Below are 13,615 nucleotides of genomic sequence, written 5' to 3'. Positions count from 1 at the left end.
AGATAAAAATCAAAATATTTATATTAAATGTTCGACTCTTAAAAAGAGAAAATGATTTCTACACTGAAAGAATTTTTAACTTTTAAATCAAAAATCAAGGAAATGGGGGGGGGATGCATAGTTCATCTATACTTATAATAAAGCTCAATGTGTGTGTGTGTGTGTGTGTGTGTGTGTGTGTGTGTGTGTGTGTGTGTGTGTGTGTGTGTGTGTGTGTGTGTGTGTGTGTGTGTGTGTGTGTGTGTGTGTGTGTGTGTGTGTGTGTGTGTGTGTGTGTGTGTGTGTGTGTGTGTGTGTGTGTGTGTGTGTGTGTGTGTGTGTGTGTGTGTGTGTTGGCGCTCTACAGGCCAGGTCATTTGACATACAGCTACCAAATTTTGTTAATGTATACCTTATAGATCGGGAATGTGCACATGGGGTTCCTTTTTTTTTTTGAAATTTTATTTAGAATTTTAATTATTAATTAAAAACTAACTTTCCCGCCAAAAACATCTTCCATTTTCCCCACCGCCAACTTTTATGCCAAAAAAATCTTCCATTTTTCCCACCGCCAAATGATTAAGACTTCAGTTTTTTTTTCTCCCAACAGTAATGAGGCTAGGGTTAACATTTTCCGGCGGATTATTTCAAACGATTCTGTTTATTTTCTTAATGTTTTATGCATTTCAAATTAAACATTGTTAATTAATCCATGTTTCAGATTCGTTCTGAAGTACTTTTGAATTAAAATAACACAGAATAAAGGAAATTAAAAATGTATAATCTGCATAGCGTTACCCCAACTGGCGTAGAAAAATTCACGCATTTACCTTACCGTAACTGGAGAACAAAATTAACCCATGCACATTGTGTTCTGATTGTTGCCATGACAATCATTATCAACGGATGATTTAAATTATTTTTAGTTTCGTTGCATGCTTTTGTAAGTAAATTGTATTTATGTTAGTTATATATATTTTTTGTATATGCTTATAGTTTTAAGTACATCGTTTTTTAAGTAGTTTTTTTAAACCTGTTTTCGACTGATTATTTTAAACGATTCCTTTTATGTTCTTAGTGTTTGATGCATTTAAAATTAAACATTGTTAATGAATTGATCTGTTCATGATAAATCTGAGAAAATTTTGTTGACAAATTCTTGAGATATTACATAAATTAAGAAAGATATTCTTTAGTACCCATAAAGTTTAAACGCTCAGTGACTATTATCAGTAATTATATTATTAAAAAAAAATGCTTTGTTTCAGTAAAAAATATTATTATATTAATTGCAGATTAATCATTTACACTTTAATTTAAAGCATAAATTCCACGAGAGATAACAGAAAATTAGAGACATACATATCACGTTATGACTGAAGGCCTTTATAATATTATGAGTGAATTATATGACAATCAAAACTTGAAGTTTTAAAAAATTTTGCTGAAGAATCTATTAAAGTTGGAATTGCGTAAAATATTTAATGGTACAAGGGTAGTTTAACCCCCTGCTCGGTGCAATTTTTAAAAATCGCCAACAACGGCCTTGCGAAATGTTCGAAAGCAAAGAAGCAGATGTTCAATTATATTGCATAATAAAGATTGCCAGCTTTGGCGCGTTATCGCAACTTGGCGAAGAAGGGGGTTAAACTCCGGTTTAACCTATTTAATTATTAAAATTTAAACGAACATTAAGATTGGCGAACCGGCTGGTCGCCAAAGGCGGCTAGTAATTAAAAAAATTATTTCCTTATTAAAATCTGACAAATGATAAGCACGTAATTTTACAAGAATAAATTATTACATTTGTAAATAATTTTCCAAGCATAATAAATTATGATAAACAGAATGCTTGTTTCTTATAATTTATTATATAAACTCTATCATAAAATATAAACTGATGGATTAAACAGGACAATGATTATTATCAGAATTACCATCCTCAAGTTTTTAAAAAAAAGGGAAAACATTTTTTTTTTCCAAAAAAAAATTAGTCAAATGAATTATTTGATAGATTTATGCTTAATTTTATATTCTGGAAATGATATCTTCACAAGAAAATGAAAAGATAGAAATGATACAACATTAAAGCAAACATTAAATGGAAGCTGTGCAATGTAGTCATGAGGTTGCTGTAACTTATGCAACATTACACCGAGATTGCATTTTTCAGCATAACAAATATTGCCTTTTCTATTTAATCTTAGATAGTTTGATTATTAATCAATACAATCAATGATAAGATTTTTAACCTAATGAACAAAAAACAAAACAAAACAAAACACAAAAAATTTATTATATTAATTGCAGATTAATCATTTACACTTTAATTTAAAGCATAAAACTTTTTTTAACAAAAAAATTTTTTAATTAACTTTATTTTAAAATAAGACCTTAAAATAAATGTTTTTGATTATTTTTCTTCCATTTCTTGTTTATATATGTTTACTCTTGGCTATATACTGTATGATATTTAATGATTTCACAATAAAAAAAAAACTCTTGAAATTATAAAAATTAAAATAAATATTCAAGTAGGAATGTATTTTCATAATTGTTTATGAAAATATTTACTAATACAATATTTTAAAATAATCTTTATTTATCAAGAATTATTCTTTGTTGTTGTTTTTTTATTTACTTATATTCAAATTTCCAGCTACATCTCCATACATTCATTTATTAGTACAAGAAAATATAAGAAATAATTAGCAACTAACATATTTTACCCTGAAATAGACAAGCACAAATGAATGTTTTTACCAAAATTGCATTAAGAAATCTATTTCAAATGGACTTTTAGTAACTATTTTCAGTTACAAAACTGTGAACAATATAAAATCAAGGAAAGAAATGTTGGTCATTCTCTTTTTTTCCTCATACTTTAAATCAAAAGTTTGAAATCCTAGACATAATTTCCTGACATATGACTCATTAAATAAATTTATTTTGCATTTTTTTTAATCATGTAAAATATGTTCAGAAGATTGAATAAAAATAAAATCAATTGAACAACTTCTCTTTGATTTCACAGATGATTAAATATTATCATTACAAAAACACTCAATAAAATTTTATAAAAAATAAAGGAATATATATTTTGATATCAAAAACATTTTCATAATATTCAAACTAAATAATAATAATGCATCAAAACAGACAAAAACTAAAGAGAAAAGCAAAATTTGAAAGCATTACAACTAACACATACCTTTTTTAGAACTCTCTATTAACTCTTTGCCACCTTTTTCTTTTAATTTCTTATAAGCTGAATATTGTGGTAATTTATTAATTATCTGTAGAAGTTTTTGAAGCTTTATACGGGATTCTAATAAGCGATTCCATATCTCTGTAAATTTAAAATATATCATAATCAATCATTAGAAAAGATTCTTCACAATTTTCTTTTACAGAAATATATTTTATTTTTAAAAAACCGATCATAGTTATTGCAAATACATATGTCTCATCTAGAATATATTAATGTAAGTAAGTCCTTTTAACAAGTTAATATTTTGATTGAAAAATAGTACACATGCCTTTTACGTTTCAGAAACTTAAATTTTTATATATTTTCAGAATTATTTTAAGTTATTCACAGAATGATACAATTCTAATGCATTTTATTTTCTTTTACATAATAATATTGATATAAAGATAATATAAAGAAGAAAATGGAGAATGCACCTTTCTGATTTTTTATAGCTTGAGCTCTTTCAATTTCAGTAGTAACATCAATATTTGAAAACTGCTTAGTCATTTCATCTACAAGAAGGAAAAAAAAAAAGTAAAATTAATAAATTACATGGAAAAATTGTAGCATATCATAGTATATTTCATATATGTGTGTGTAATGACATTTTTAAATCTAAATTAAAGCTTAATTCATTTCTAAATTTTTATCTTTAATTAGACTACATTACTTCATTTTAAAATGTTCTCTTACTTCCTGGACCAATTTCCACCTTTTATTTAATTATTTCTAATCGGGTGGCCAGCACTTTGGCTGTTTGACTTTTCCTGATTTTCCTTATATTTCCAGTTTTCTAAAGAAATGTCTCTTTATATATATAACATCTACAAAATAATGTTGCTTTATCTTCTTTTATTTATTTATTTCACAATATTTTTTTAAATGAGTATGAAAAGTTAAATCAATGTAAATACAATAAGTTTAAATCAATGTAAAATACAATTCAATGCTTAGAAAAAAAAAAAATTTCAAATACTGAATTTCAGATAAGCTTCAATTATGTAAAACATCCCTGCTGTTTTACTGTTGATTAATACATTAATCAAAAGTAAGATATGCATACCCATCTAGACGAACTTTTCACCAACCTGTGATATCTCGGAACTGTTTGTTCAGATTTACTCAAGAAAGTTGCAGTAAAAAACCCATACACATTGGCAGAGTATCTAAGAATGAAATTATTGTGCTTCCTACCATTGGGTTCTTCCCTATCCATACTGATCACCAACATGTATATCAGAATTGAGCAATAATTTTACGAACAGAAAAAATAATTCATTTCAAAAAGATTATTCAATGAAAATATATTAAATATTAGCCCGCCAACAATACTAAATAATCCCCTCCATAGAGGCTTAATTTATATCATAAAGAAATAAGTAGAGAATTAGAACTTATTATTATTTTTATTTATTTATTTATTTTTGCTTTTTTTTCATTATTGCATATTAGGGAAAATATTTTATAGGTGTAAATTTTAAAAAAAGATAGCAGAAATGAATTTTATAAATTTTTGTAGTATTTAGTTTTATATACATAAAAATGCATAAGAAAATGTTGCTCTCCTCTTTTTAAAAATTTTTGGGGGGAAATAAAAAATGACATGCATTTATAATGCATCAACCGAATTAATTTCTTGTGTTTAATTTTATTTTAAAATCATAGAGCATTTTGTCGAATATATGGAGAATTTTAAACACAAAATTTTAAAAAAATGCTGGAAGAAAATATTACCAATAATAGTCCATTCCCTGTCATCCACAAGAAAAATTTTATTTAAAAAAAAAAATCTCTGTTCATAATGTTTTTTAAAAAAAGTAGACAAAAACTTCTCGGGAATAACTTGCATTTATACTATATTTTTATATAGCTGATGATGTAGTTCCTAATGTTAATTTAACAATTTTTACTATACCTAACTGTTTTAGCTAATGCTAAAGCCAGCTTCAAATGTGATTTGATCTAAAAACAATGAATTAACAAATTACATCATCAAATTAACACTGCAGTACCATAAATAATGGTAGGAAACAGGATAAAAGAGTAAAAAATTTTAGATAAGTGTACAGAATATAAAAGTAAGGCAAATAATAGCCTGGTTAATATACACAGAACAGCCAGCACAATTTGAATCAAAATTTATTATAATTTAGATGCACAAGAGTTCTTCTTTAGAATTGTAGGAACTTCTCAAAAAGCACTGATGATGATACATACCCGAAATTTCAATCACTCAGATATTTAAATTTAAATCTTCCTCAACCTATTGTTTGTGCAAAAATGTGGATGGCTTCTGTTTTTGGCTATTAGTAAATGGTTAATTTTTATTAGCTACCAAAAATGTTCCTTCCACTTAAAATATCAGGGAATTGTCATTTTCAAGGAAAATTACCAATTTAAAAAAAATCCAGTTTCAGAATAAATTTCTCTGATTTCACCCAATCTTTAAAATTCCCTGATGATTCCCAGTTTTCTGGTTGACTGACCATCCTGCTAATATATGCACTAGAAAATTGATGACTATTGCATTTTCTCATACTCCAAGCGAAAGGATAAAGATCTCTATCATCTAAACATACCTTTCAAAGATACTCCCAAGTCTACTCATGCCAACGAAATCTATATCAGATTCTCTTAGTAATTCAGTGAAGTGAAAAATTTCTGTCACCTTGCTTTTATGCCGCAATGTAAACCAATGTATTTTATCATTGCCTCTCCCCTGTACAAATTATGATTCAATCTAAAATAAATTGAAGTTAATTAAAAAAAAAATTTCTTCTTTATGGCTAAACATCTACAAAATTATGTTTACCTACTCATATACATGTGTGTCTATGCAATTTCCCCAGACTGATAAACATACAATACTAACAATACAATTAATATCATAAAAGTTATTTTTTCATACCACTTTCTTTAGTTTCATCATCGACATCACTTGACTCTTCATCATCATCATCACCATCTTCTTCATCATCATCATCCACTTCATCATCATTTTCTTCTTCCTCTTCACTGCTATTAGACATGAAGTGTAATAAATTTTGATGAATCAAACAATAAATTATTTTTGAATAAATATTTTTAGTGAAACTAAACATTTTAAATAAGTTTTAATCCAAAAATATAAATTTTTAATAATTAATTCCAAGATAATTATTTTTATTTAATGGTGATATAAATTTCAGTATTGTATAAAAGTTTAATAAAATTAAAATAATATTTCATAAATAACAGAATGCACTTAAAATATTTTTTTAAAATATATTTTATATTTTAAAAAATATTGTCTATCTTTTTAAAAAACCATAAATATGTCTCTATTAATAATAAAGATATGTGTGTGTGCGCAAGCATGCTTGTGTACATTGGCACTCTACAGGCCAGATCAATTGACCTACAACTACCAAATTTTGCACACATGTACCTCGGGAATAGGAGCTGTACACATTGAAGCATTTTTAATTAAAAACTAAGCTGCTTTTTGGCATTTTACCACAATAACTTCGGTAAATATTATCACACAAATTAAATTTTGCATCATTTCAAATATTTAAAAATTGCCTCTTGATACCAATGATACCAATTTAACAGCTGTTCAAATTTTTTCTCAGTTTCAGTGATTTTTTAAAAATAATTTTTTTAACTAATTTTCAACAACAAATTACATTGTTGCCTTAAAATTCAAATTATTTTCATTGTTCCATATAATATTTAATCACAAGATTTCCTTTCATTGTTGCAAAATTTAGAAGAAAAATGAGCCATACATTTACATTTTTAACAGATAAATGAGAGTATAATAGATTTAGTAGATAATAGATTTAGATAGATAAATAATAGATTTTGTCATGTCTTCAATAGATAGTTCAATAGACATGATCTGCTATATAATATTAAATAGAAATGAATGAATCCCTGTTAATGGGATTTGTTAATTCAATACTTTAAAAAAGCTATAATGATGATTTACTATAATAGCCATAGAAAAAGGAAAGAGCAATTTGTTGTAATTCATTAAATAAGAATACATTTCATTGATGCTTTAATTCATTCTGTCAACATAAATTAAACCAATTATCTGAATTGAATTGTGAATAGCCTTTTTCCATAGTCAAAAAAAAAAAAAATCCCACCATGCTTTTGAATATTTAAATTATGTATGATTCACATTTCTTTTCATTACTTATATCTTTCTTTAAGTAGCCATAGATTTAGTCTGCATTAGAAACTATTTCACAGTGACATTTTTTTTTTTTATTTTTACTCAAACAAGAATGCCTCTTTGACATTTTCTAGTTTCTATCAATCTAATGTTTCTATAACACTAAGCTTCTACTGCAGTGTGCATGCATTTTTGCACTGTCTCATCAGTGAAAATTTCAATTTAATTATTATCAAATTATTGATAATATAATTTCTGATTATATAAATCTAGCAAAGTGATTTTAAACATTGAAATGTAATATTAAAGATTTTGTTAAATGAAAACAATATCTTCAGAAATTAAAACAAGATCATTTTTTTCAATCTGAATGCTGTCTTTTTTTACTGTGTATCCAACATATGTATTATAAGTATATAATAAAACTTGCAATCAGAATGCAATCAGAAATAACCACAAGGCAGTGAATTACATCCCTTCTGCTTAAGAATTTGGAAAAATGAGGTTGAGACCAAAGGGTCATGCAGCAATCAATCTAACAGGAAGCATATACCATCATTGGAGTAATGCAATATGATCCACACATTATCCATAATGGGGAACAGCTCACTTATCTATATGTCAAGCTTTTAATACTCATGATGCACCCCAGTAAGGGACAGTAATAAATAAAAAATATGTAAAATATTTCTTTGCATTAATATTTAGATCAGACTGTAATATAATTTTACTTTTCAATACAGTAATTTGCTTACAATAGAAAGGATTTTTTTCCATAATTTATACTTATTTCTCAAATAACTTAACTGTTTTGTATGTCATAAACTTTTTTATAAGAAAATAACATGGTTAAGTTTTTTTATAGAAAAAAAATAATTAAACATGTATTTATACATGAGCATGAAATTGTGTTCTTTATACAACAAATCATACAAACTGATCTCAGACTCAATATTGAAAAGCAGTAGAACAATTAGAAAACAATTAGGGATTCAACAAATTTTAGAATATTCTGTATTCTGAATTTTAATTTACTATTTGTAAATGTAATATAATTATATATATATATATCAATTTGATTAAATATAAATAACACTAAAATAAATACCAATTAAATAAATCAAATTTTGGATTTGAATAATTAAATCTTAATTAAAATTATTTCATTCTCAAATATATCAAAGTATTTTATAGAAATTTTGGATATGAAAATTAATTTTTGGCATAAAATATCATAAGCTGTATTCAAACATGTTATACATGCAGAAATTGATGTTGCTGAACTAAACTGAGTTATATTCATTCAGGGATATACAATAAAACTAGTTAGTGCACTAGTGTAAAAAAACTTATTTTACAAGTTAAATTATGTAATTACCATTTTTAATAGAATAGTGTATTTAATAATTAATTAATTTAAAGAAATTTTTTATTTGATACTTTTGACAAAGAAAAATTAACTAAGAAAATTAGACATAACAATCTCTTTAATTCAAAAAGTTCTACTTGTAAAATTTCAGTATAAATAAAATAAGAAGATAAAAGAAAGTTTGACAAAAACTTATTTTTATAATGACTTTAAATAATAAACTTGCATAAACAGCATAATTTAACAAAATGTTGCTCCTTTATAGCAAATTAAAATGAAAACATTAAATAAGCATTCAAACAACTTAAAGAAGAAAAAATCTTGCAAATAATTCTATATCAAAGGAAACACTACACAAATTTTTACTATAATAAATAAATGAACGATATTTTATTTTAAAAATTATCATTCCTAAACAAAATTGGTATTACCTTTCTTTAGATTTGGAAGCTACAAGCTTTTTGAAATCTTTTATTTCATCATCACTAAAATCTCCAGAGCCTTTAGAAAAAGATTCATCATCAGATTCCTCATCTGAATCACCAACACTGGTACCACCTACACCATCTAATTGAAAGAAAAAAAATATTAATACTGCAAAATTTATTTGAATTTGTAATGTCTAATTCCATATCAAGATAAACAAAATCTTCATGAAAAATATACATGCATCTTTGATTAACTATAGTAATACATCAAAAATAATAATAAAGATAAATTTAAAATCATATTATGATTTGCTGCAAAATATTGAATTATTATACTCTTATAGCTTAGGAGTATATATTTCTTGAGGATAGAATATATAAAAGAATCTGCATTAGGTCCATTCTTACTATATAATATCTTGTAATAAAATATTATTATTAAATAAGCAAATACAAAAAGAAATGTTAAATAAGAAAAATAATGAGCAAAGTTATTTACTTATATTATATATATATATAAGTTAGAAACCATAAGATAGTTATATGTGAAACTTTTGTATAAAAATTTGCCAAGAATTTATTTCCATTTTCATAGAATAGATGCAAAACAACAGAATTTTCTAAACACTGGATATCAACTAATCTGCTGAAAATAACAATTTAAAGATGAAAAGTGAAATGATACACAATACACATATTGCTTAAGAACAATCTTCCTGACATGCATTTAAAAAAAAAAAAGGAATGATAAATAATAAGAATCACAAAAGATTTAAAAAATAAAATTGCATACATTTTAGCAATTTTCTATCAAATTTTTGTTTCAATTAATTTTCAGGAGAAAATCTGATGCTGCCATCTCACTCTTTTATAAAATTAATCCAGACTATAAAAATATATAACTTTCAATTTAGAAATTTTTTTTAAATGATGAACTACAAAATAATTCAATATTTATTGTGTGTGTATGTATGAAAAACAGAAATAAAGTGATTACATAAGAAAGTGAAAATATAAGAAACTGTTTTAATCTATGAAAAAAATAACAACTTTATAATAAAGAATTTAGAGATGAATTATATTTTTAATCAACTGAATTTAAATTAAATAAATATCAAATACATCACGTTATGATTGCAAAACAATGATATATTTTAAATTTTGAATAGTCTATAACTTTTATCAACAAATTTTGTATCAAAATCAATTGGGTGAAAAATTACAGAAATTCGCTCCATCAATAGAAAGCTACTACTATCTGATATATGAACTAGGTGCTCTGCTTACAAACTACTAATAATCATAACAGTTTTTCCCATTTTCTGTCAGTTATTGTCCAACATAAATTTTAGAGCAAAATTCTATCAGCACTTCAATCAGCAAACTTAACACTAATGTGCCCAGTAGATTTTTTATTATTATTACTTGTTTGTTTCAATTAAACATTTCGCACCAAAAGTTTATATATTTGGTTGCAAAGCTTGATTGAACATAACATTTGAAACAAATTTTGGTTACAAGCTATAGGAAAGTAATAATTCTCTTATTTTTGTATATTATATTTGCAGTAAATATAATGTGAAATTCTTTGTTCAAAATATAAAACAAATCAAATACCATAAGCATTTCCTCATTAAAAAAATAAGATTTCAAAAATCACAAATATTCCAAAAATTAAGGACTTTAACTTAATAAGACAGAACAACCTATATAGAAATATATTTGCTCTGCTATAGTTTAATGCTGTAACTAAGACTAGCAAGCATAAACAAAGCAAACATGAATGTACAATAAATATAGTAAGAAACATAAATTTTAAATAATTCCTACCTTCATGAAATATATGTCCCAGATCTCGTCTGGAAACTTTTCTACCAGCATACGTTGGATCTACGTCTTCTAATAAGGGTGCATTTTTTCTTCTAAGATCACTAATTTCACTTTCGTCGTTCTGAATGCTATCATTATCGTACACTTTTGCAGCAGAATCTAAATAGAAAATTGAAAATATCAGCATTCTGTTTTAAAAAATTAAATAAAAAGAAGAAAACTTAAATTCTTACCAATATTTACTGCATCTTCAGGATCAAGTATTAATTCTGGAGTTGGATTTGTTAATTTGGCAATTTTCTCACCTAGAGACGACATATTAGAAAATAGAATTAGAAATTAGAATTCGTATATACTCTGCATACAGGAAGGAAGGAAGGAATGAGGTTTGTTTTCCGGCGTATGCTCCTGAACGGATTCTTAGCTTGTGCCGGGTTCACAAAAATCAAAACTCGAATATCACAAAAATTTTTTTAAAATCTGTCAGAAGCCACAAAGAAAGCCAACATAGCCTTCACTTTATCACGACCCTGTACGGAGAAATCACAAATCCAGTCAAAAGAGAGTGGAACACAACCCAACTTAGCACGGAGAGAATTTCTCGCTAACTCGTATCTACTGCAAGAAAGAACAAAATGTTCACAAGTTTCTGGAATCTGGCAATGGGCACAATTTGGTGATTCAATGAGCCTACATTTATGAAGAACTGCATTTACTGGAAGAGTCCTAGATATTAATCGTAATATTAAAACCTCATTACGTCTAGATAACTTAAGTTTTTTAAGATTGAAAGAAACAAGCCATTTGTATTTTTCATAGTATTTAGAATTTTCCCATTCTAAATCTTGTTTATGTCGTACGATTTTAGTATAAACTGAACAAGTGTCTTCGGGCGAGATCCAGTCACAAATATTTGAAGAAGTTAACGCTTGCTTAGCTAAATCATCAGCCCGTTCATTTTCTGCAATTCCAACGTGGGCAGGAGTGTATATCAGTTCTAACGAGGAACATGTCTTTAAGGCATTAAATATAACGCGGGCCACAAAAAGGGCACTTTTGGGAGAATGGAAATTTAGGCATCTCAGGGCTGTCAAATTAGATAAACTGTCAGTCAATAAAATATAATCTTTATGTTCTTTGACAAAGTTCATTACAGCCAGAGCTATGGCAAAACCTTCCCCTGAAAACACAGAGTTAATGTTGTGAACCGTTCCCTTAATGACTTCCTTCGAGGAGCAGTTTATAGCCGCCACCGCAGTAGAATTCTCATTCTTGGATGCGTCTGTGGCCAGTATAATTTGATTTGGGGATAGCTGTGATTTGAACTCGGCGAACAAACGTTTAATTGTAGTCGAATCCAAGCTCTTTTGTTGGAAGCCGAAGTCATGGGTTTTAATGGTAAAATGTTCACAATCATCCCAACTAACCGGGACCATAATCGGGATTATTTGGTCCAGGGACAGGTTTTTTTGATGGCAATATTCTTCTAAAGTGCCTGCGCAGGGAAGTCTTTGGAAAATGCGGTTAGAAATTACAGACTTCACCTCGGAAATTGATCTCGAAACTTCAGTGTATTCGCGGGCTGAGAACTGATTAACAAAGAATAACACGTTTTTCTTTTCAAACCTAAGTCTCATATTTATTTCATTTGATATTTTAAATAAAATTGGGATAGGTGTCCATCGTGGGAGTCCAAGAGCAAAACGAAGGATGTTGTTTTGAATCGTTTGTAAAGCTGCAAAACCAGCTTTATTCATCATGCCAACCGTATGTGCTCCAAATTCCATGGATTGTGTAATGCACGCATTGCAAATGTTTATCAAATTAGATGCGTTTGCACCCCATCTGGGAGCAGCCAAACTTTTGATCACATTTAACTTTTTAAAGGCTTTAGTTCTGATCTGGTCGATATGCGAACGGAAAGACAAGGTTGAAGCAAACTGAATGCCTAGATAGCGAACGTTATTAGACCAAGGGATACTACAGCCGTGAAAAAGGACTCCAAACCCCACTGGCGATTTACGAGATGAGAGGTTTATAATATTACTTTTCTGGGGAGCAATATCCATATGCCATTCGTCGCACCAGCTTTCCAGTTTAGTAACACAGAACCGCATCTTATTTTTGATCGCTTCGATATTGTTTTCTTCAACTAATATAAAAACGTCATCTGCATATATAAAGCAAAAAACATCATTGGGTAAAATGCTATATATGTCATTCATAAAAATTGTGAAGAGCAACGGAGAAAGAACACTTCCTTGCGGAACGCCCCTTTCATGCTTAAAAAGTGAGGAAGACACTCCTCTCCATGAAACAAATGCTTTCCTTTCATGTAAGAACTGTGAGATCCACAGGGCAATCTTACCCTTAATCCCCGATTGTAAAATTTTTAGCATCAAGCCGTCATGCCATACGTTGTCATACGCAGACTTTAGATCAAAAGACATACCATACACAAGTTTCTTATTAGCTCTGGCTGTTAAAATTTTATTGAACAGGGCTGCAGAGAGGCTGTCACCGCCTTTGTACGGGAGGAAACCAGCATGAAAAGGAGAGAAAAATCTTTTTTCCAAATAATACCGCAAAAG

The 13,615-nt window shown here is 27.6% G+C and overlaps 1 protein-coding gene across 2 annotated transcripts in view; it reads right to left on the bottom strand.

The window, feature by feature from the left end:
• LOC129960853 (protein AATF-like) overlaps positions 1 to 11,481 on the bottom strand; it is a 41,181-nt gene extending 29,700 nt beyond the window's left edge. The window contains exons 1-6 of one of the 2 annotated variants that reach the window (XM_056074560.1): positions 11,258 to 11,481; positions 11,025 to 11,183; positions 9,198 to 9,333; positions 6,141 to 6,247; positions 3,667 to 3,744; positions 3,191 to 3,328 (exon numbers count right to left, since the gene is read on the bottom strand). In XM_056074560.1, the coding sequence (XP_055930535.1) occupies positions 3,191 to 3,328; positions 3,667 to 3,744; positions 6,141 to 6,247; positions 9,198 to 9,333; positions 11,025 to 11,183; positions 11,258 to 11,342 (703 nt within the window). In that variant the 5' untranslated portion in view covers positions 11,343 to 11,481. Of the gene's footprint in view, positions 1 to 3,190; positions 3,329 to 3,666; positions 3,745 to 6,140; positions 6,251 to 9,197; positions 9,334 to 11,024; positions 11,184 to 11,257 lie in introns of both variants that reach the window. The other variant, XM_056074551.1, reaches the window with a different exon arrangement.
• Positions 11,482 to 13,615: the final 2,134 nt, after the last annotated feature.

This window comes from Argiope bruennichi, chromosome 2 (genome assembly GCF_947563725.1).
Source record: "Argiope bruennichi chromosome 2, qqArgBrue1.1, whole genome shotgun sequence".
Classification (NCBI taxonomy): domain Eukaryota; kingdom Metazoa; phylum Arthropoda; class Arachnida; order Araneae; family Araneidae; genus Argiope; species Argiope bruennichi.
The sequence above is the reverse complement of the archived record's forward strand: the minus strand, read 5'-3'. Positions and strand labels throughout refer to the sequence as shown.